At 53.0% G+C, this 23,626-nt stretch overlaps 1 protein-coding gene across 1 annotated transcript; it reads right to left on the bottom strand.

The window, feature by feature from the left end:
- Nucleotides 1-7,910: 7,910 nt before the first annotated feature.
- Nucleotides 7,911-14,371, bottom strand: PIF1 (PIF1 5'-to-3' DNA helicase; the record flags this gene model as incomplete). Its single annotated transcript, XM_082649273.1, has 12 exons — nt 13,784-14,371; nt 12,794-12,926; nt 12,584-12,709; nt 12,312-12,465; nt 12,106-12,220; nt 11,924-12,030; nt 10,569-10,708; nt 10,090-10,196; nt 9,301-9,388; nt 8,999-9,144; nt 8,181-8,372; nt 7,911-7,970 (listed from the first exon to the last, which is right to left on the bottom strand). Exons 1-12 carry the CDS (start codon nt 14,339-14,341, stop codon nt 7,911-7,913), a joined length of 1,926 nt encoding a protein of 641 aa, XP_082505399.1. The 5' UTR covers nt 14,342-14,371.
- Nucleotides 14,372-23,626: the final 9,255 nt, after the last annotated feature.

The following is a 23,626-nucleotide window of genomic DNA, read 5'->3' on the forward strand; positions in this document are numbered from 1 at the left end:
AAACAGTAAGGGATCTTAAAGACCATCTACCCAACCCACTTGTTTTACACAAGAAAACTGAGGCCCAAAGAGGGAAAGGGGATTGTGCAAGGGCAAACAAGAGGTAAAAGGTAGAACCAAGCTAGAAAGACCCTGAAAAGTTCAAGGACACCCCACCCCGATTAAACACTGAGCCGAGTTTCCTCCTATAATTGACCCTTCTTCCCCTGGGATCAAACCCCACCTGAGGTTACCAGGGGTCCCAGTAAGACCCAGCTCAGCTTCTGTCTCACTGTGAGCCCCCGGGGCCTCTCCTCCTCTTCCCTGGGCCACAGTTGCTCATCTGTGAAATGAGGCCATTGGACCAGCTGACCGCATTGGCCCCTATCTGCTCTATGTGCCCAGAGGAAGACAAGGCTAGGGCTTCTTCCTCACTCTGGTCCCCCACCCCCTAGTCCAGCATGACACTGACACGCGGGTGGGGCTGGCCTCTTGGGGCTTACATGCCTGGGGAGGCAACATGATCTGTAAAGGATCCCTGACCCTCTCCTTTTGAACCCCAAAGAGGGCGTCTCCGTCATGTGAGGACCACAGGGGGATTAGCCACTCTGAGATGGGAGGCTGCGGAGGCGGCCAGGACACCTGGGGGAAAGAGGAAGAGAAGGAAGCGGGAGAGGGAGGGCCTCCGGGCCTCAAGGGGGAAGAACAGAGTGTCTGGGAAGGGCCCTGCGGGGGGTCCTGCAGTGAGAAGGAGCCTAGCCTCGCTGCTTCACTCCTTCGTAGGAGTGTGGGACATGCCACTTTCTGGCTGTAAGTTTCTGAGTACGTGACCAAGTTAAGGTGAGCTAAGCCGGGGGCCAGGCCAGAAGCAGGGGGATGCCTGGGCCAGGAACCTGGGAGGAGGGGAAGGAGAGGTGTGGTTGGCCTGGAGAAAAGAAGAGGGAGGCAGAAGCAAAGGAGTCAGGGTCCCTGCCTGAGAGCTATGCAGGCAGGAAGAGTGTAGGGGGGACTTGGTTTTTGTTTTCGTTTTTTTAAATTTATTTTTTATTTATTTATTTTTGGCTGCGTTGAGTCTTCGTTGCTGCACGCAGTCTTTCTCTAGTTGCGGTGAGCAGGGGCTACTCTTCGTTGCGGTGCGCGGGCTTCTCATTGCAGTGGCTTCTCTTGTTGTGGAGCACGGGCTCTAGGCACACGGGTATCAGTAGTTGTGGCTCACGGGCTCTACAGCGCAGGCTCAGTAGTTGTGGCGCACGGGCTTAGTTGCTCCGTGGCATGTGGGATCTTCCCGGACCAGGGCTCGAACGCATGTCCCCTGCATTGGTAGGTGGATTCCGGACCACTGTGCCACCAGGGAAGTCCCGTGTGGGGGACTTTGAATGATGCCTGGTCCCTGATGAGTCACTGTCTGGTGTCACATACAGCCCCAGACACAAGGAGACCTGGCATGGAGGGGCAGAAAGCATAAATTTGGAGCAGAGCGAGGCCTAGATTTCAGACCTTTCCACTCACTAGTTGTGTGGCCCTGGGCTGGTCTCTTGGCCTCTCTGAGCCTCTGATTCTAGAAGGGAATAGCAGTTGTTTCATCCTTACTGGCAGGCTGTGAGATCAGATGTCAGTCTTACCCCAGACCCTCCCACTCCCCTTGCTGGTCAAATGCCACTTCTTCACCCAAGCACGCCACCCCCCAGGCCTTGGGAGTGGCATTATTCCTCAGTCTCCCACACCACCACAGTCCCTGGGGCTACAGGAAGCCTTCTGGGAGTGCCCCAGTCCCTCTAAAGGGGTTGGAGCCAATCCAGGGCCTGTGCAGTGAGGGGACCAAATGGGAGGCTGGGGTAGGGAGTGCAAGGACCCTCCCAAACCTGCTTCACCACCGTGTTCCCCCCACTCTCTGATGGGATATTTGCAACTCCCTCCCCTTTTTCTAAGCTCAGGCCCTGCTTGTCTGTTCCACAACAAGGAGTGAATGTTATTTAAAAGGAGATCAGGAGATTTGCCTTAAATAGGCATGGAGTGCAGTGCCAGGGCCCAGGGTGCAGGGCGGGGGAGGAGGCCACCCTGGGTGTTGGAGAGAAAGGACTGGAGCTGAACAGAGAGAACACCCTCCCTAAGGGTGTGCACAGCCCTTCACAGTTTACCCAGATTAGTCCTGGGCTGTGGTGGATCGGTTACACGGGACTTATTCTCACCCTACCCCCATTCTGAGGATGGGGAAACTGAGGCCTAGCTGACGGGTGTGCTAGTTGCCAGGTGGCATCTGAGGAGGATGCCATGGTCTTTCTGCTTCAGTCCCCAGGAGCTGGGGCCTCCAGCAGCAGGGAGGAGGCCCCTGCAGGGTTGGGGGGTAGGTCCTGAGGCCTCCCCCTGACACCTACCCCCACCACCAGGTCCCAGGCCTTTGGCTCCTGCCCCTGGGTTGCCCCTGCTTGCCCTCCCAGCCCCAGCTTGTAACTGGACGCCCTCCTCACTCGACACCTTCCCAGGTGAGCTGGGGCTCTGCTTACTGAACCCAACACCAGCTGGGGGAGGGGAGTGAGGGGGCACCCCTGGCGCGGGCATCTGCCGGGAGGCTGCGAGGCTGCAGGAGGGAGCTGGAGGTGGTGGGAGTCCAAGGAGTGGAAGGTGGGCTGACTATCAGCCTCCTCCCCGCAGGGCTAGTCTGGCACCCGGGTTCACTGCCCCATTCAGGGTCTCCTACCAAGCCCCTCCCCTTCCATCTCATCCCCTCCCAGCCATTTATGTCTCAGCAGGTGATGCTCTTGGAATCCTAAAGAAATGGAGTCTTGAGTGTGGGGTTTCAGGAACAAAGCTAGGGGAAAGGAAGCAGCGCCTGCTTCCTCCTTTTTGCAAAGGTCCTGAACACCAAGGTGAGGCTTCAGACACCTGGGTGCCATCCTGGCTCTGCCATTTACAGCCCTGTGACCTTGAGCTGCCCACCTTCTGTGAGCCTCCTCTGTAAACTAGGTCTAAAGATCCCCCTCATAGAGTCATCAAAGATGCTCAGATAAGAAGGTGGACAGAGGCAAGAAGAGGGGCAGTTATGATACACACAGTCACCGACCAGGGCTGGGACTCAAGTTTGTTTTGGGAAGGAGAGGGGACAAGACCTCATTCTCCCCTTCCCCTTAGAGGCTGGGCACAGCCTGGGTCCTCCAGGAGGGAAGACTGAAAGAGAGTTTACTCTGGGCTCCTGCTAATTCTCTTTGTTATTCTCTGGCCACCCTAGAGGCTGGGGGACAGGGGGAGGGAGAGATGAGGAGGGTTGCAGGGTGGCCTCTTCAGGTAAGTGCAATAAAGGCCAATAGGAACTAACCATGAGGGTTTACCACATGCCTGTCCCCACCCCAGCTCTTTACCTGTCCTAACTCCATGGCTAATGATGAAATTTGGGCTGAGGTTTTAGGCAGCATGTCCAAGGTTACACAGCAAGTTGTGGAGCCAGTATCTGGCTTCAGTGCCCTCTGCTGACCTTGCAAATATCCCAGGACCCTGGGACTTGGGTTCCAGACCCAGCCTGCAGTGTGACCTTGGCCAAGTCACCTAACCTTACAGGGGATTAGTTTCATTTCCCCATAAGGTGGGGATAATGTCCCACTCTCCTCTTGGGGTTATTGTGGAAAAACAAGGGGGCTAATGAACTCAAACCATGAGACACTCAACAGATACCTGGTACTAGCTTCTCAACAAAGAAGCTTCCCTATGCCTACTGGCCGCCCCAGCTCCTGAGGTGGCCCACCCAGGCACAGAGACTGGAAGACAAAGGACCCGACAGGTCTCTGGGCAGAGACCGACTGACAACTTGGCGCCACCTAGTGGTGTCTGGTGTGTGGTGCTTGGGGAGCAGGAGGCCCACTACTCTGGGATGCAGCGGTCTGAGCACCACCATTGGCCCTGTAGGGGTGAGCAAACTGTGCCAGGATCTCAGAAAGGAGCAGCTCATGCCTCGCTAAACCCTCCCCATGCCTCCGACTGAGGGTAGGGTGAAGGTGGGCCCTCCACCAGTCCCTCTGTCTCAGCCCCACCTCTTACTCCCTTTGGACAGCTCTGTGAACACCAAGTGGAGTGCACAGGGTTCCAGTTCCAGCTCTGCCACTGCCTAGCTCCCCAGGCCTCAGCTACCTCCTCTGCAAAATGGGAGTAAAAATCCCCACCTCTCAGGGGATGGCACTGTCCCTGAATTCTTTAAATATCAAACATTTTATGAAGTGTCTCCTTTCTAAAGTAATTGTGCTCAGTGCTTTGGTGCACAAAGACATCTAAGCCAGGTCTCTTGCTACTGTGGGGTCTCCAGTGTCTAGCCAGCACCTGGATAAATATTTGTGAAATGAATGAATGAATAAATGAACGCACAAGACGGGCAGGAGGTCTCCTTTATCCCAGTGTGACAGGATATTACTGAGGATGTTTTCTTGGTTCTGTCGGTCCTTATCCCTCCACCCTGCCCCCAAATTCTAAGTGGGGTCACCAGGCTTCTTTGTCTCAAATCTGGAAGCTATCTGAGGACGCAGTGTTTCCTGGCTTTTGCATCCTAGGTCCACTTCCTTGAGGGGATTACGTTGGGGGTAAGGAGAATCAGAGAGGAAGGTCTCCAAGACAGGGGAGGGTCCAGTGATCAGAGGGTCCCCTGGGAGTACCACAGGGAGATGCAGGGTTCCAGAGGGCATGGTGTGAGGCCCCCAGAGAGGTTATGGCTCTGGGAACGCCCTCCCCCACCCTGCCCCCGGGCCTGGGCAGAGTTATGGCCTGTGGATGCTGGTCACTGCGGGTGTCAGCAGCTACCACGAGGCCCTGGAGCTGAGAGGCCTGCTCCTATGAGGCCTACTCCTGCCTGTATGACCCTGAGGGTGGGGAGCCCCCAATCCTGACTGAGATAGGGGTTTCCCTACACCCCCCAGGGATTCAGGTTTAAAGTTAGATTAAATGAGATGCCAAGAAAATAAAGAACTGGGAGGTTCCTTGCACACCTCCCTCATGAGGCAGTCTACTCTCATGATCTGGCCTGAGGGGCAGGGATGTCTGGAGCTCCCCCTCCTATGAACATGTTTGCCCTCCTCCAGGGGCCTTCAGGAGAGCATCCACACCTTGAGAGAGGATTGCTAAGGACAGGACTTTCTGGTGCCCAGTCGGTCTCATGAGGAAGACATCTTTAAGCAGGGTGAGTTCATCTGAGAGCAGGGAAAGCTGAAATCAGTCCCTGCGGAAGGGAAAGGGGCTGGAGGTGGTGGGGATGCCTCAGCAGTGTAAGTTGAGGGGCGGGGTCAGAGAGGAGAGTCCCAGGAGAGTGTACAGAAGAAATAACTGCATCTCCAAGACATCTTCAAGAGCCTGGCTCTGGAGGATGATGGGAGATTCATCTCTGGGCAGAAGCCCTGGTCCTTCTTGCACCCTGAGAGCATATTCAGCCTCTTGTCAGTGGCTGCAGGCTCTGCAGGAGACCAAGCTCAACCAGAGACATGCCCACCTGTGTAGCTCAGGACTCCTTCCCTGGTGGCTGTGCTCGCTGTCCAGGGGTGGTCTCAGAGGTCCTCCTGGCCAGCTGCTCCCAGCTCCACCTTCAGTGACTAGCCTCCCTGGTTCCCACTGGTTCCCAAGCCTGGGTTTCTGGGCTTCATATCAGTTCTTTGCGCTAGGCTTCTGTTCTGCCACCTTCCTTTCCCGCTCAAGTTATCTTGACTTGGGAACACCCTGATCCTTGAATGGTACCGCATTTAAAAGCCCCCATGGTTGCCCACTTGTGTGTGTGGGGTCACCCTGATGGGCTTGGCTTCTCCTAAGACTGTCTTGTATTTGGGGCAGAGGAAAGGGTTCATGCCACAGAAAAACATTTGATTCCTCAGGGTCAGGAAGGGTGGTGGCAAGTGCAAGGCAGGCAGGGGTCATCCAGGGGGCCTGGCTGGCACCCCTTTAAGGCCCCACATCTTGTTTGCCAAAGGAGCCAGTGTAGGAACAGGCAGGACTGTGCTCTACGGACACCACGGTGATGATAACCATTAGTCATCATAAATTTCATTTATTTATTTTGGCTGCGTTGGGTCTTCGTTGCTGCACGTGGGCTTTCTCTAGTTGCGGCGAGCGGGGGCTACTCTTCGTTGTGGTGCGCGGGGTTCTCATTGCAGTGGCTTCTCTTGTTGTAGAGCACAGGCTCTAGGCGCGCAGGCTTCAGTAGTTGCGGCACGTGGGCTCAGTAGTCGTGGCGCACGGGCTTAGTTGCTCCGCGGCATGTGGGATCTTCCTGGACCAGGGCTCGAACCCGTGTCCCCTGCATTGGCAGGCGGATTCTAAACCACTGCGCCACCAGGGAAGTCCCATAAATGTTAATAACAGCTACTGATTGACCTCCTGCCATGTGGCTGGCCTTTCTCCCAACAAACCTATGTGGATGTCAGTTACCACCTGCACTTTATAGGTAAGGACACCCTCTCAGAGTGGTTGTGTAACATGCCTAAAGTTGCACAGCTGGTGAGTGGTAAAACCAGGATGGAAAGCCAGGTCTCTCCCCAGTCTATAACCATCAGTCAAATTCTCCACAGGCTGTGCCTCCTCCACGAAGCCCACCGTGAATGTCTGAGGCCCTGTAGCCCCTCTGAAACACCATGGCACTGAGCCCCCATTTAAGCAGACACTCCCTGAGCACCCAAGCTTTGTGTGCTGGAGCCTCTGCTGGCTTTTGGGAGACAAAGACAAACACCTTCAAGCACCTGAGATTTCATATCCCCTAGCAACCAGCATGGTTTCCGCCTTCTTAAGCTCTCCCACCATTGGCAATTTTACATTTAACTAACCGTTGCTCTCTAGAGCTGCCACTGCACGCTTCCACTATAACCTGTATTTATCAGCCAGAACTGATAACCTTTTCACTCATAAGCAGTGAACCTTAATAGTCTTTGCCAGCCTATGAGGGCCCCTGAGCAATTTACATATCAGCTGAAGCTATGATGGTCAAAACATCCAAGCTGGAGCCCCAGTAAGGCACAAAATGAGAAAGTTTCAACCGAGGCCCCCGGCATTTGGACATTGTGACAGGCCCATTTCCCATCGTGTGAATTCTCTAGTGTGTCCTTGTCAGACTGTTGGGTGACGGCAATTCGCTATGAGTCACCAACCTCAGGTAACTCAGCTTTGCCAAATAACCAGTGATACTAACAAAAGCTCATATAAGGGTGCTCTGAGCTCAGCCATCAAGGCGTTAACAGACACCTCTGTGTGACCAGGTATGCGGGGTGGGGTAGGGGTAGCACCCCGGAAAGGGTCAGCCAGTGCCCCACGTAGGGGTTCTTAAAGGGACCATAAGACTCAACTCACAGTCCTCACACAGTTCACAGGTTTATTTGTCCAAAATAAATACAGTCTGAGAACATCCATTTCAATACTCCTACACACGACTTCTTCACCAAAAGAGCAGCGTAAGATACAGACACACAGTTCGCAGTGCATGTTCTCAGGTTAGGCTCAGGAGGGTGTTTGCCCTGGCTTGTGCTGGGCTGGGTCTAGCTGTGAAGATCCCCCCGCCCCCAGCAAGGTTCCCTTCTCTGCTTGGGACCTGAGTGCCCTGCCAGGACCCCTACAGCCTGTTCCTGCTCCTGGAGGACCTGCCACCTCTCGTCTCTGCAGCCTAAAGAGAGCGGCATTCACAACCGTGTGGCCCTGTGGCCAGCCCCTCGCAGAGAGCTCTGTCCTATAACACCAGCTACCGCTGCAGGCCCATTGCCGACTCCTGACCCCGGAAGCAGCTCACCCCGGGCAAGGGGAAAAACTGAGGCACAGCTGGCAAATGGATGGGAAGCACTCTCTCCTGAGCCCTGCCAGGAGACTGAGAGCCCCTGATGAAGGGAGAAAGGGACATTCACTACCCTCCCCCAGGTATCCCCTGGGGCCTGGCCCACCAGGGAGCAGGAAGAGGGGGAGACCACCCTTTGTCCTCTCTTTGCAGATCAAAGGTTCGGGTCCACGTTCTCCTGGTCTGAGGCTGCCTCATCGTCATCTGGGGACTCCTATATCAGAGCCAGAGAAACCCAGTCATGGGCTTGTGCCACCCCCGGGTCGTAGCCTGGGGGCCAGCATCTCCTTCCTCTCGGCCCTGCTGCCAACGGAGCCAGAGGAGGCTCTGCCACCCCCTCCCCATGGTCCTTTGGCCTTCCCTCTGTCCTAGCTCCCAGGCTGCCCACGGCCACATGGCCCACCATTGGGTGACTCCCTCTTACCAGGCTGAGGCCCCTGTCCTGCCGCAGGGTAGCATAGAAGCTCAGCACACGGGGGTCACAGCGAATCACCATGGGGTCAAAGTCCAACACACATAGGCCCTGCAGGCTGCGGGCCCGGGAAAGGGCCACATAGGCCTGGCCGCTGGCAAACACACGGCCCAGAGAGATCTCCACGCAATCCAGGGACATGCCCTGGGGGATGGAGGGACAGGGCTGGAGCCAGCTCAGGCTGAATTCACTTGTGCCCAGGAACCTGACCCCACCTGGACCTCCACCAGCCCAGCTATTGCCCCTGATCTCCTTGCCCAGTCCAGAGATTCTGAGTCAGAGAGACAGGATGATGGGTGTCTGAGTAGGGGGGTGTCCAGGAAATACAGATCCAAGATAAGAGTAGAGGGATAAGGGTGAAAGGCAAGAGCTCAGGTCTGGGTCAGACAGGCATAGAAATGAATCTTGGCTCTGCAGGGCACTAGCTGTGTGACCTTGGACAAGTTACTTAACCTCCCTGAGCCTTGGTTTCCTCTTCTGTAAAACAAGAACAATTATTACAACTATACCTCCCACAGTTGTCGTAATACGTTAAAATTAACATATCCAATAGTGGCTCAGAAAATGGCAGGGCCCGAGATGACAGAGGGGAAGTGTATGTGTCTAGGAAAGAGAGAGGAAGTGGGATGGGAAATGCACTAACGAAAGGTTTATTCTACAGCTGGTCTGGAACTTTCCATCCAGGGCAAGTTCAACCCTCACAAAGCCTCTAAGACCCCCCCACCCTTCAACATGCCCCAGGCCTATCCTGCCCCCGTCCCCACACTCACCTGGCTCTTGTGGATGGATATGGCCCAGGCCAGCTGGAGGGGCAGCTGCTGCCGGCTGAGAAGCCGGCCCCCAGTGGCCTGCACCATCCAGCGGTCTGCACGGATGACCTCGGTGACTCCACACAGGAACCGCACCTGGGGCAGCCCTGAGGGAGGCGTGGAGAAGTCCCACCTTTCAGTCCCGCTCCAGGGCTCCAAGGTGAGGACAGGCCTCACCTTTCCATGCTAGCCTTTTCCTCTGCACACTAACCCCAGGGCCCTGCTGCAAACCCGAGCAGTAGGACTGCTCCCCTATCACTTACCTCTCCCCTCGGCTTCAAACCCAACTACTACCCCTCGGGCACCATTTACCAGGCCCCGAGACACTGCCAAGTTCTTCACCAGCATCACCTGCGAGAGAAGGAAAACTGGAGGCATGGACAGCAGGGCATCCCTACGCCTGGCCTCAGCTCCAGGGGTCGCTTCGGCAGATCTCTGAGGCTGGGGTCTGTCACGGAGGGGCACTGAGTCTGCTGGGGCCCCTGCGACAAACTGCTTTATTTCCTTAGGTCTCAATTTCCCCTTGTGCCAAAGGGGAATGACATTTGCTCAGTTTGCCTCAGAAGGAGGGGGTAAAGAACAATAAGGTGACAGGGCACAATGACCATGTCTATTAGAGGGAATGTGTATGGACCTCGATCTTGAGGGATAGCCCTCTTCCAACCACTGTGCCTGCATTTCCCCCTAGGTGCCCTTTGGAACCTGAGAAAAGGATCCCACCCGCACCATTGTGGAAGGAAGGAGGATGCTCACAGTAGAGGCGACACTACAGAAGACAACTGAGTGCGGTAGGTATTTTACTCTGAATTTAGAGATGGGGAAACCCAGCTTCAGCAAAGGAAAAGGATTTGTCTAAAGCAACACTGCCTGGAGCTTCAGGTGGAGGAAGAGGAGGGCAGTGGAAAATGGAAAGCAGGAAGGTGACTGGGAACAGGAGGGAAGAAGTTTGCTATGGTCACATCTGGGCCCTCTGGCTGTGGAGCAGCCCGTGCAGAGGGGCTAGGATCAGGGAGGCCGATGCTCACAGGGTCTAGGCCCTGCTTCCCACTCACCTGAGCCCCCAGCTTTAGCTGAAGGAGCCGGCTAACGGGACATTGGGCATCCAGGGTCTGGGCTTGCTCAGGGTCACTGTCCATGGCCTCAAAGCTGTGTACCTCACCTGGGAAAAGAGAGTTGGGCAAACAGATTACAAGTCACTGACTTGTGGCTCAATTTCCGAAAAAACACATTAGACCAGGGCATGGAGAGAGGTAGTGAGCACAGCTCAAACCTAGCTGGGCTTTGGAATCAGAGGCCTGGGTTCAAGTCTCATTTTTAGTGTTTATTGGCTGAATGACTTTGACCCAGGAAAGGTCACATCTCTCAAAGACACAATAACATCTGCAAATGTAAGGGACTTTATGGTCACAGGGGCTGGGACCGAGATATCTGAGATATCTAAATGACACCAAGGGCCCAGGCTGCCTGGGGGGCCATGCCTGCCTGATGGCCTCTCCCAGCTGGTCTGGCCCAGCCCCAGCTCCCTGCTCACCTGGTAGTTTCTGCAGCTGCCTCTCGTTGGTAAGGGCCACATCATCCTGGTGGGTGCAGAGCCTCGTGGCCACAATCCCATCTCGCCCCACCCTGTGGGCAGCCGTGGCCCGGAGCTGGCGGGTGACCTCATCTGAGCACCTGCAGAGGCCAGGCTATCAGGGCAGAGCCTACCTGAACACCAGGGAAGGCGGGGCACGTGGGTGATACGGCCCATGCAGCAGGCCGTGGACCAGGCTTGGGGACTGGATGGGGCACCAGGGCAAGATTTGCTGGTTCCCCAAGCTGGCCAACTTGTTCCTTCCTCACGTGGACCCCAGACATGGAGAATGAGCACGGGGGTGGTGCTTGGCTGTGATCATGGGCAGGCACCCTTCCCTGTGTCTGCCCCCAGGTTGGAGCTAGCCGCTCCCCTGAGGAAGTTAGATATGAGGAGTGAGCATAGGCCAGAGATTTAGAGACTGAGGTGAGGCTCTGATGTTGATACCCTGTAATACTGGTACCCTATAATCAGATCGGTCTCCAAGCTACAATTTTCTAGCCCCTTGCCTGCTGCCTTAGGGGAAAAAAAAAATCTAGCCTGTGTTTCTATTTTCCCCACTTCAAGCCTTCCTCCAGGGAAGTCTGGGTGCTGCAGCAACTCAAGTGAGAGGAGGGGGAAGAAGTTGGAAACACCTCTCACTGTTCTGCCACTCAGCCTTTCTCTTGTCCCCCACACTTGCTGGTGTATGCTGTGCACCTTCCTACCTGCCTCCTGTCCCCAGGCATAGAAAGCCCCTCACCACCACCACCTGCTTCCTTCATCCCATCCCAATCTGACCTGGGTCCCAAGACCCAGCTGCGGTCCATATCTTCTGCCGTCCTGGCCTCCTTTCCACTCCCAAGTTAGAGTACCTGTAGCATTTCAACCTTTTGTCCTAGCTGGGGTGGGATCATGTCTGCAACCTCCTCTCCCCCACCAAGTGGCCGCACAGGCTCAAAGAGTAGAAGGAACTTGGGTTTTAGAGTCAGACCTGAGTTCAAATCCTAGCTCAGCCACTTACTAGCCATGACTTTGGACAAGTCACTTCACCTCTTTGAACCCCAGTTTCTGCATCTGTAAAATGGGAGTGTTAACATCTCTGAATAACTCTTGTGTCTCCATCTGCCCATAATTCCGAGATGTACTCTGTGCCAGGCCCTGTGCTGGATGATAGGGACCCAACCCTGGGGGAGGCTGGGCCCCAGTGCTCACAGAGTGACCATCCCCAATGGGGCCATGAAGCATTTCTCTCCCTTCTCTGGGTTCCTGTGCTCCTCTCTGACCCACGCTTGGATCCGCATCCCATGGCCCCTTCTCTATTCAGCGGGGCCCACCTGCCCAGCCGCACAGCTTGCAGCAGAGAGATGAAGGTCTTGTCTGTCTGCCTCCACACCTCAGTCAGCTCCAGGGTCACTGGGACACATCTCCTCCAGCTCTTGGCCTGGTGGGGGCAAGATGGGGCGTCAGGGAGCAGAGCAGACCCCTATGGGGGTTAGGGCCAGAGGGTGAGTGCTACCTGGAAGCAGAACTGCGGGGGCTGGGATCCCTTTGTTACAGGCGGCAGCTGCAGGAAGTCCCCACAGATGATGAGCTGGATCCCTCCAAATGGCTTGTTCTGCTGCCGGACAGCTCTGGAGAGGAGCATGTGGTGCTTTAGGCGCTGGGGTGAGCGAGTTCCACATGGAAGACCACCAGAACCCAGTCCTCACTGCCCATACTGACCTGGCCACGGCCTCCAGCTTATCAAATAGGTCCGCTTCCACCATGGAGATCTCATCAATGACTAGCCGCTGGCAGTTCAGCCAGCCCTGCCGCACGCCTGGCCGCTGGGCCAGGGCCACACACTGGGCCAGGGGAGCCTGACCCGAGCCAATGCCTGTGAGTGACACTATTCAGCCTGGGCTGAGATCCCAGCCCTGTCTCAACCCTGACCTCCCCTCTCTTCCCACCTGCCTGGCTTGCTCCCAGCTTAAGTCCCAGAGGCTCTCACTTACCTGCAAAGGCATGGAGGGTAGTACCCCCGATGTGGCAGGCTGCCACCCCAGTGCTGGCAGTGGCCACAGTGCCTGTGGGAGGCAGTGAGCCCAGGATACGCTTCAGCAGATAAGACTTCCCCGTCCCTGGGCAGAAGGCAAAGTCAGGGCCACTTCTCCTCCATCCTAGCACACCACTGTTCTCCCCACACCCACTCTGCCCCCGACTACCTGCACTCCCAGTGAAGAAAATGCTCTGGCCTTTCAGGACAACCCTCAGCACAGCAGCCTGTTCCCTGGAAAGCTCTGGTTTGGTGGGGGGCAAGCTCAGCTTCTTCACAGGCAGGGGCCACCTTGGGACTTCCTGGGGGGATAGGGCTGTCTCAGGGCCTCCCCACATTCCCTAGGCATTGCCCCCTCCCTTCTTGGCCTGGTAGCCCTTTGTGTCTCTGCTGGCTTCTCTCCTTGGAGCCCTTGGGCAGCCTCGGTTCACCTGGAGATCTTGCCAGTAACCACAGGGGTCCAGGTCTCTCCTTGAGGAAGGGACCGAGGCTGGATCTCCACTGACTCCTGGTGCCCTGAAGACCCCAGTGTGCAGGTCCAGATTCTCCTTCAGCTTTCTCCCCTGGGTTCCCTAACTCTCCTGGTTCTCTTACCCATCCTTCCTTCTCACTACCCTTCCTGTCACAGATGTGTCTCTCTTGCCTCAAAACACCCAAGCAAAACCCTGCCTAGCCAGGGCGCCTTCTTGCCGCATCTCCTTCTTCTCACCAGCTTGTCTCAAACCTCTGTGGTCTGTGATCCATTTGTTCCAGTTCCCGAACACTGTCAGACCCACCAGACTTTGTCCCCCTATCTGATTGGACCTGTTGGCTGCCCCTACACAGCTGACCGCTTCGTTCTCTCCAAAACCTCCTCTCCTCCTCCAGGGCGACCAAGTTCCCACTTTTCTTCTGAAGCACCTTCTCTGCTTTCTCTTTTAATGTGACCTTGGCCCCCTTTTCCTAGTCTCCTTACTCAGTCTCAGGGATTGCACCATGAGAAACATGCACAATTCCCATATTCCTGTCATTCTCATAAGTCTGATGAGCATCTCGTCTGAGATAACCAGTAGCCATCTGAATACCTCCACCATCTTCCCCCCACACTTGGGCTTTCTCGGTCTCTTCCGTCTCAGTGGCACACCCACTCCCCAAGGCGTCCCCCCTTTCCTGTCCTCACGGTGCTGGGCTTGGCCCCGGACCGGGACTCCGTGGGCTGCTTCACCGGCGTGGAGTCCGTGACCCAGGTGGCCGCCGCGCGCCGCAGTTCCTCGGGCTGCACCGGGCTGATGGTGACGAAGTCGCGGGGCCGCGGGCCAAGCAGCTGCGTGCGGGCGGAGGCCGGCCCGGGACCCGGGGCCGCGGCCAGCTTGAGGCGCAGAGTGCGCAGGAAGCGGCGCAGGCGGTCAGGGGGGCAGTCGGAGAGCAGCAGCTGCACCGCGCCGGTCCGGGGAGCGCCGTCGGCGGGAAGCCGCAGAGTGCTGCGCCCGGACGCGGCGAAGCGCGTGAAGAGGCGCGCGGCGCGCAGGGGAAAGCACCGCGGCCGCCCCGCGGGCCCGGGCGCCTGCAGCCTCAGCATCAACTCGCGGCGCTCGTTACGACCCAGTCTCAGCTCCGCGGTGCGCAGGGCCTGGCGCCTTCGCGGCTGCCCGCCCGGGCTCAACTCCTCCACAGCAACACGGCACCGCAGCTCCGCGTCCGCGCATTCCGCTGCCACTGCCTGGGTGCCCGACAGCATCGCCACCAACTCTGCAGGTCTGCAAAAAGACCGGAGCGCAGGGGTCATCACAGGTGGTATAGAGGTCAGGACGGAGAGCCGGGTCATGGCCACAAAGGGTCCCGGGGCTGTCACTGGTAACACAAAGAGTTCACGGAGAAGGTAAAAGGGTCCTGGGGCGAACCGGAAATTCTCTTAGAAATTACTCTCCTACACAATAATTTCCAGAGCGGCGGATGGGCGGCGTCGAGTACACCCAGGGTTGGGGAACCTCGGCTGTCCGACAAGGGCCACAGAAGGGATCCCCTGAGCAGAAAAGAAGCCTGCTTCCAAGAGACCCAGGGCGGGCACGAGAATCCTGAGTCTCCCCCCCCCCCCCCCAGGAAGCAGGGGACGTGTGGAGGTAAGCAGGGGACTGACATGTAATCAGTGCCTTCTGTCTTCCAGGTACGTTCACTGGTTTATATGCAGCCAAGCAGGTCTCACTATTCCCCGTGTACAGAAGTGGAAAACAGGCTGAGAGAGGCCACAACGGCTGGTGGGAGTCAGGGCTTGTGTGATTCTGAAGCCCCGGCGCTTCCCATCTCCAAGGTGGGATGGGGTAGAAAATATTTGGCTAGGGAAATCGCGGAGGGACCCTGGCGTCCGGCTTTCCGTTCACCCACCGTCTGACCCACTCGTACGCACCCTCCCGGCAGGGACCCCTTGAAGAGGCAGGCGCTCTGCCTCCCACCTCTAGGATCGGGTGAACACTCACTTGCGCCAGCACTCGGGCGAACAAGCTGAACAAAGTCGGCATGCAGTCAAAAGTAGGGACACTAGAAACTTTCAAATACTGGGGGTAGAGAATCACCCTATCACCGGCCGGATCTTTAAATTTTCCAGCCAATCAGAGACACCGGGCGTGACAACGAGAGTGTCTTTCTTTGGGTTTCAACTCGCGGGGCTTGGGCTGTACCAATAGCACGCCGGAGGAAGGAGGCTTATTGTGGTGGCGGAGCATACCAAGTCGCGCGGACTAGTGGGTGTGGTGGGAGGGGGCGGGGACTGCAGCGGGGCCGCGCGTGGTGTTGTGTCACCAATCGCGTCTTTGAAGGTTTATTTTCAGAACCATACCTCCAACGCGCACTCCCTCCTCTCTAGCCCTCGCACTAAGGCTGAACTTGGCCTTGCGGAAGAGCTGCCTCTGATCCCTCTCATCTCTGTTTACACTCACTGGACCTTTGCCCATTTCTGGGCAGACCCCCCCAAACCTTCGCGCGCGCGCGCGCGCGGACACACACACACACACACACACACACACACACCCATGGCCTACTGCTGTCGCTGCCCACCCCGCCCCCAACAGCTCTTTACACGCTTATCTGTCTCTGTAACCATCATTTTACGCATTTGTCTTTCCCATGTGTCTGAGACCCGTCAGTGAGGAACTCTTGAGACCTGTGGCCAGGTGCTCAGAGAGTACAAGGGAAGTGTGTGGGCCGCTGTCTTCGGGAATCCGCATCCCTCTCATTGAACTGAATGCTTAGGGAATTCATTTTTAATTATCTTTTTCCTTCCTCATTAAATCTTGGAATGACATAGCTAGAAGGCATCTTACAGGTGAGTCAGCCTGCTCATTTATTGAATTGCCCCCATTTTTCAAATGAGGAAACCAAGGCTCCAAGAAGTTTTACCAGATGTCACATAGCTTGTAGATAGCAAAACAAAGCCTTGAACCCAAGTCTAAGCCTGCTAGTTTAACTGCTACACCACACTGCTCCCAGGTGACTGGTCTAACTTGGTGAAGGGAGTCCAGCCCTGGACTGGAATCTCAGCTCCTGACAGCCAGTGCATTGCCCCAGGCCTGCCAGTCAGATGTTACTCTAAGCAAGTTTCCTTAATGTCTCAAGCCTTTGTTTCCTCATATTTAAAAATGGAGAAAGATGAAGATGTGATGATTGCACAACTCTGTGACTATACTAAAAAGCATTAAATTATTTGCTTTAAATTGTATGGTATGTGAATTATATCTCAATAAGACTGTTAGGAAAAAATCATGAGAAATATTTTTCCTCTTAAGTGTTGTCTTGACATATGAGTACTAGTGGCACAGGAAAATTTTTAATGTCACTGTGGTAGGCAGAATAATGACCCCCCCGCCCCCACCCCCCGCAAACTGCAAAGATGTCTGCATCCTAATCCCCAGATTCCTTTTGTGAATATGTTACCTTACATGGCAAAAGGGACTTTGCAGATGTGATAAATTAAGGATCTTGAGATGGGGAGATTACCCTGGGTTGTCTGGGTAGGCCCAACTAGGATTCTTACAAGGGAGGCTAGAGAGTCAGAGAAGGAGATGTTATGAGGAGGAAGCAGAAGTGTGTGTGTGTGTGTGTGTGTGTGTGTGTGTGTGTGTGTGTAAGAGGGAGAGACAGACAGAGAGAGAAAGATTGATTTGAAGATGTTACTGCTGGCCTAGAAAAGAGAAGAAAGGGCCATGAGACAAGCCATAGAATACAGGAGGTTTCTAGAAGCTGGAAAAGGTGAGGAAGTGGGTATCCCCCTCTAGATTCTCCAGAAGGAACACAGCTCTTGATTTTAGTCTAGTGAGACACATTTTAGGCCTCCAGTACTGTAAGATAATAAATTTGTGTTGTTTTAATCCACTAAATATGTGATAATTTGTTACAGCAGCTATAGCAATAAGAAACAAATACAATCATAAGCTAGAAAGCGAAAGCTGGGATTATGAACCCATGTCTGTTTATTTCCAAAGCCTGTGTTCTCTCTTTCCACTACCCTCTGCTCAGTGGGCCTAGCACACTCACACTGTCGGCTACCTTCTCCCTTCTCTCTGTGCAGTACCCCAGACCAGTTCTAGAGAAAGCATGGAGGCTTCCACATGAATTTTCCCCTAACATTTTCTTTCTTTTGGCTTTCAATTTTTTTTTTTTTTTTTTTTTTGGCCTCGTCACTCGGCTTGCGGGATGTTAGCTCCCGACCAGGGACCGAAACCCGCCCCCCGCAGTGAAAACCCCGAGTCCTAACCCCTGGACCGCCAGGGAATCCCCTCAAGTTTTTTTTTTTTCCCGGTACGCGGGCCTCTCACTGTTGTGACCTCTCCCGTTGCGGAGCACAGGCTCCAGACGCGCAGGCTCAGCGGCCATGGCTCACGGGCCCAGCCGCTCCGCGGCATGTGGGATCCTCCCGGACCGGGGCACGAACCCACGTCCCCTGCATCGGCAGGCGGACCCTCAACCACTGCGCCACCAGGGAAGCCCCCAAGGTTCTTTAAATTGTAAAATATACATAACGTAAAATTTACCACGTTGACTATTTTTATGTGTACAATTCATTGCCATTAAGTACATTCAAATGTTGTATAACCATCACCTCTATTTCTAGAAAAGTTTCATTATTCCGAAACAGAAACTTTGTACCCATTAGACAATGGTTAGACAACCATTAGACAACTCCCCATTCCTCTCTCCTCTCAGCCCCTGGTACCCCAAACATTTTATTCTGAAAATATTCCAACATATACAGAAAGATAGAAAGACTTTCACAGTGAACACCATATACCTACCACCAAGATTCTACAATTAATATTTTGCTGTATTTGTTTTAACACATCTAACCATCTATCCATCTCCCCATTCATCAATCCATTTTTTAAAACATCTTTATTGGAGTATAATTGCTTTACAATGTGTGTTAGTTTCTGCTTTATAACAAAGCGAATCAGCTATACATATACATATATCTCCATATCTCCTCCCTCTTGCGTCTCCCTCCCACTCTCCCTATCCCACCCCTCTAGGTGGTCACAAAGCACCGAGCGTCAATCCATTTTTTTGTTATTCATTTCAAAGTTGCAGACAACAGTTCATTTCACGTCTGAACACTTCAACATGCATAGAATTAACTAGAGTTTATGCTTACCTTTTAAAAAAAAGAATTTATTTATTTATTTGGCTGCACCGGGTCTTAGTTGCAGCAGGCGGGTTGTAGTTCCCTGACCAGGGGTCCAACCCTGGCCCCCTGCATTGGGAGTGCAGTCTTAACCACTGGACCACTAGGGAAGTCCCTATGCTTACCTTTTTTTTTTCTTCTTAAATAAATTTATTTATTTATTTTTGGCTGCATTGGGTCTTCGTTGTTGGGTCTTCGTTGCTGCCCGTGGGCTTTCTCTAGGAGCAGCGAGCAGGGGATACTCTTCATTGCGGTGCTCGGGCTTCTCATTGCGGTGGCTTCTCTTGTTGCAGAGCTCAGGCTCTAGGCATGTGGACTTCAGTAGTTGTGGCTCGCGGGCTCTAGAGCGTAGGCTCAGTAGTTGTGGCACATGGGCTCAGTTGCTCCGTGGCATGTGGGATCTTCCCGGACCAGAGCTCAAACCTGTGTCCCCTGCATTGGCAGGCGGATTCTTAACCACTGAGCCACCAGGGACGTCCCAGTTGGTTCCTTTTTAATGCTGAGTAATACTGCATTGTATGGATATACTACAGTTTACCCATTTTCCTATTGATGGAGATCTGGGATTTATGCTTTAATTTCTCTTGAATAAGTTCCTAGGTGAGAAATTGCTGGTCGTGGAGTTTATAATTTAGTTTTATATGAAGCTGCAAGAGCTTTTTCCAAAGTGGTTTTCTGCCCACCAGGTTAACAGTGAGTCTTTGGAGCGAAAGAAGTCGGAGGAAAGCTAGATACCGCCTAGCTATAGATTAACGGTCTTCAGACTCCGCCCTCCTCCCCGCCCCTGCGCCACCGGCCGTCAGCTGGATCTTGATTGGCCGGTGGAGGAGGGAGGCGGAGGCAGAGGGACTCCTCAAATCTGGGGCCGGACTTCCTCACATCTGGGGCCGGACTTCCTCCCTCTAGGCTCTGGGCCCTCTTCGCATCCGCGGGGCTTTTGCTCGCTGCTGCCGCGAGGGGTCAATTCCGAGTGAAGCGCAACACTGCTCCCGATCTCCTCGCCTAATCCAAAGCCTGGTTTTAACGCAAGCTGTCAGGAGGAACGGGTTTTCTTCGCTATGAAATTTCCTCCTCCAGAACTCTTTCTATACGTCTTACCTGCTTTCTCCCACTGGCGGTCTCAGTCCAATCCCCGGCTCACTAATAATAACGACGACATCAGCACAGGACTAGGTGGTTTACTAATTGCACTCTTGGCGTTTTCTCATTTGATACTTGAAAGAGCCAGCCCCTTCCTTCCTCTCCTCCTGCGGTCCTTTCTCGCTGTGCTTTTGCCCTCTCCACCTTTACAGCCCTCAGCTTACAACAGTCTGGCAGAGGAGCTGAAAGGGTGTTTCGCGGGCTTCCAGCTTCCAGAGCACTTCACCTCGTGTAGCTTCTTCTTTGGGCAGCTGACACTCATTTTATTGAGCCTCTGATCTGGTACAGCTGATTATACCTCATTGAAATACTCTCTTAACTTCCACAACATGCTCCCCTCGTTTTTCCTACATATTGGCTGCTTCATGTCTGTCTCCTTTGCTAATCCCTTTCCCTCAACCAGACCTCTCAGTGTGGGAGGACTTTCTTTTTTCCTATCTTTTCCAATTTCATGGCTTAATTATCAGCTACATGCTGATTCTCAATATTATAACCCCAGCCTGCCCTTCTCCCCTGAACTCGACTGTATTGCCATTTGTCCTCCTGATGATATCTCCATACAGATGCCTAAATGGCATTTTTTTAATTAATTAATTAATTTACTTATTTTTGGCTGTGTTGGGTCTTTGTTGCTGCGCATGGGCTTTCTTTGTAGTTGCTGTGAGGGCGGGGGGGGGGGAACTACTCTTCATTGCAGTGCGTGGGCTTCTCATTGGGTGGCTTCTCTTGTCGCGGAGCACCGGCTCTAGGCGTAAGGGCTCTAGAGCGCAGGCTCAGTAGTTGTGGCGCACGAGCCTAGCTGCTTTGCAGCATGTGGGATCTTCCTGAACCAGGGCTCGAACCCGTGTCCCCTGCATTGACAGGCGGATTCTTAACCACTGCGCCACCAGGGAAGCCCCTAAATGGCATGTTAAACTCACTCTCTCCAAAACAGAGCTTTTAATCTCCTTCAATACCATATAGACCTGTTTTTCTCCTGTCTTCATCATCTCTGTAAATGGCACCTCCATTTTTGGCTCAAGTTAAAAACCCATACCATATCCTTGATTCCTTCTTCACCTACCACGTCCAATCCACCATCGAAACCTGTTGTTTCTGCCTCCAAAATGTTTCGTTTTTTAGAATTGTAGTATAGTTGACATGAAAAGACAACCTATGGACTGGGAGAAAATATTTGCAAAGAATGCGACTGACAAGGGCTTAATTTCCAAAATATACAAACAACTCATACAACTCAGTAATAACAACAAAAAAACAAACAACCCAATCAAAAAATTGGCAGAAGACCTAAATAGACATTTCTCCAAAGAAGACATATACAAATGGCCAATAGGCACATGAAAAGATGCTCAACATCGCTAATTATCAGAGAAATGCAAATCAAAACTACAATGAGGATCACCTCACACCGGTCAGAAAGGCCATCATTAAAAAGTCCACAAACAACAAATGCTGGAGCAGGTGTGGAGAATGCACACTGTTGGTGGGAATGTAAATTTGGTGCAGCCACTGTGGAAAAGAGTATGGAGATTCTCTACAAAACGAAAAATAGGGCTTCCCTGGTGGCGCAGTGGTTGAGGGTCCGCCTGCTGATGCAGGGGACGCGGGTTCGTGCCCTGGTCCGGGAGGATCCCACATGCCGCGGAGCGGCTAGGCCCGTGAGCCATGGCCGCTGAGCCTGCGCGTCCGGAGCCTGTGCTCCGCAACGAGAGAGGCCACAACAGTGAGAGGCCTGCGTACCGCAAAAAAAAACAAAACTAAAAATAAACTTACCATATGATCCAGCAATCCCACTCCTGGGCATGTATCAGGAGAAAACTCTGATGCAAAAAGATACATGCACCCCAGTGTTCATAGCAGCACTATTTACAATAGCCAAGACATGGAAGCAACCTAAATGGCCACCAACAGATACATGGATAAGGAAAAAATTGAAATATAGTTGATTTAAAATGTGTTTCAGGTGTATAGCAAAGTGATTTTTATATATATATATGTATATATAAATCATATCCTTTTTCAGATTCTTTTCCATTATAGGTTATCAAAATGTATTTTGAATCTATTCACTTCCCTCAACCTCCACCCCACAACCTAGAACTAGCAACCTGTCAGCTCTCCCCTGGAGTACAGCAGTAGTCTCATAATCTCACTGGATTCCTAGATTCCACTCTGGTCCTCCTACAATCTCTTCTCCGAACAGCAGCAGGTGGGATCTTTTCAAACACATAAATCAGATTTTGCTACTGCTCTAGTTAAAAGCTCTCAATGCCTCCCCAGGCTATTCCTTTTAGAATAAAATCCACAGTTCTTACCATAGCCTGAGGCCAACTCCCTCCCCTTTTTCCTCTGTGATCTCAAATCTACCACTTTCTTCTTTACTCACTATACTTCTGTCACACTGGCCTCCTTGGTGTTCCTTGAAGACCCTATGCCGGAGGCTTTGCATTTGCTCTTTCTTCTGCATGAAATATCTTCCGCCTTTCACTGTGACTGTCTGCTACTTTTTGGTGACTGTCTCTTTCTCATCTTTCAGGTTTCAGCTGAAATTTCCACTCTGTGGAAAAGCTCCACCCCACCACTCACACCATATCTAAAATTGGCTCCCCAATTATTATTTTATTACCTGTTTACTTTCCTTAGAGAACTTATCACATTCTGTTGTTATTGTGGTCATTTGTTTATTTGCCTATCATCTCTCTCTTCCGGCTTCAAGAGGGCAGAGATCACCCCTGTCATGTTTATGGCTTTGTGCCCTGTGTTTAGAACAGTGCCTGAGACATGGTAGCCTCTCAACAGATATTTATTGAATGGATATTTATCAATGAATAATGAAACCATTCTCTCCAAGTCCCGACCCCTCTATCTCTACTATCTTTTGAATCTGCTCCTGCCATCCTTATAACCACTGGCTTGGTTCAAGCTCCGTCACCTCCAACCTGGATTTCTGTAACAATCTCTGACCCAATGGGTCTCCATGTCTCTCTTGCCCTGTCACCGTTCTTCACACAGCAGTTATGAAAATGAGGTTTCAGAATGAAAATGATGTCAGGCCCTGCTTCACTGCTTCAGTGGCCCCCAGCTCTTTGCAGGAGGAATTTCAAATCTCTCAGGTCAGCACTCAAAGCCCTTAGTGCCCTAGCTCCTGCTGCCTCCTTGGTGCCATCTTTCCGAACTCCCCACCAACATCACATGTATATGACCACAGAAATCTGCCTACAGTCCCCTAACAAGTCAGGGTCTTCTACAAGTTCTTACTTTTGTGAGATGTTCCCACTTCCTAAATTCCCGCTGCACCCCCTCTCCCCCATCCATAGAACCCTGCTAGAATACAACTTAGTTGCTCCAGCCCCTCTGGGAACCAGCTCTCAGCACACACCGTGTACCCTTCTCAGGACGAGTCTACCCTCCTACTGGTTCATCAGCTCTACAAGCCAGGGCCTGGGCCTTTCTGTGGCCTGGTCACACAGTGCTGCCAAAACACATCATTTAGAGAGAGCACTGGAGTCAGGAGAGGTTTGAATCCTTGGGCCACCACTTACCAGTCAAGAGACCTTAAACAGGTCCAAGCCTTGGATTCTTGATCTGTAAAATGAGGATAAAAATTCTATTTATTTCATGGATGGGTACCTACTTTTGTGAGGAGTTTAGTACAGTGAGCAGATAACAGAGGTGCCCCAAATTCTTTTGAGTGAACAGATAAATGCCAGGATGAAGTATTGGAAAACACCCCACTTCAGAGGCACTCAATAAACTTTGTTGATTAAATGGCACATATGCAAAATAGACTCCATCCCTTCCACAGCCCCAGACTTTCAGTGACTTCCCATTGGCCTGAGGTTGAAATGTAGTCTCCTCAACACAGCTTCAAGGTCCTCTCTACACTGAGCTCTGTCTGCTTCTCCAGCCTGGCCTCCCTACACGCGCACACACACACACACACACACACACACACACACACACGCACACACAATACTCTTTCATGCCTCCATGTTGTTCACACTGTCTCCTCTGCCTGGAATGCCTGTTCCTTCTGTCCCGGTTTTAGTGCCCTTCCTTCCTCTATGCCTTTATCCTCACATTTAACACGTAGTTTTCTCTGTTTACATGCCTTTCTCTCCTGAAAAAGGACAGGGACCCTGGGTCCTGCCATTATCTTCCAGCCATTAGTGTAGGGCCTGACGAATAATCAAGGCAAATAAAGTATTTGTG

The sequence above is a fragment of the Grampus griseus genome (assembly GCF_964374135.1).
Source record: "Grampus griseus genome assembly, chromosome: 2".
Taxonomy (NCBI): domain Eukaryota; kingdom Metazoa; phylum Chordata; class Mammalia; order Artiodactyla; family Delphinidae; genus Grampus; species Grampus griseus.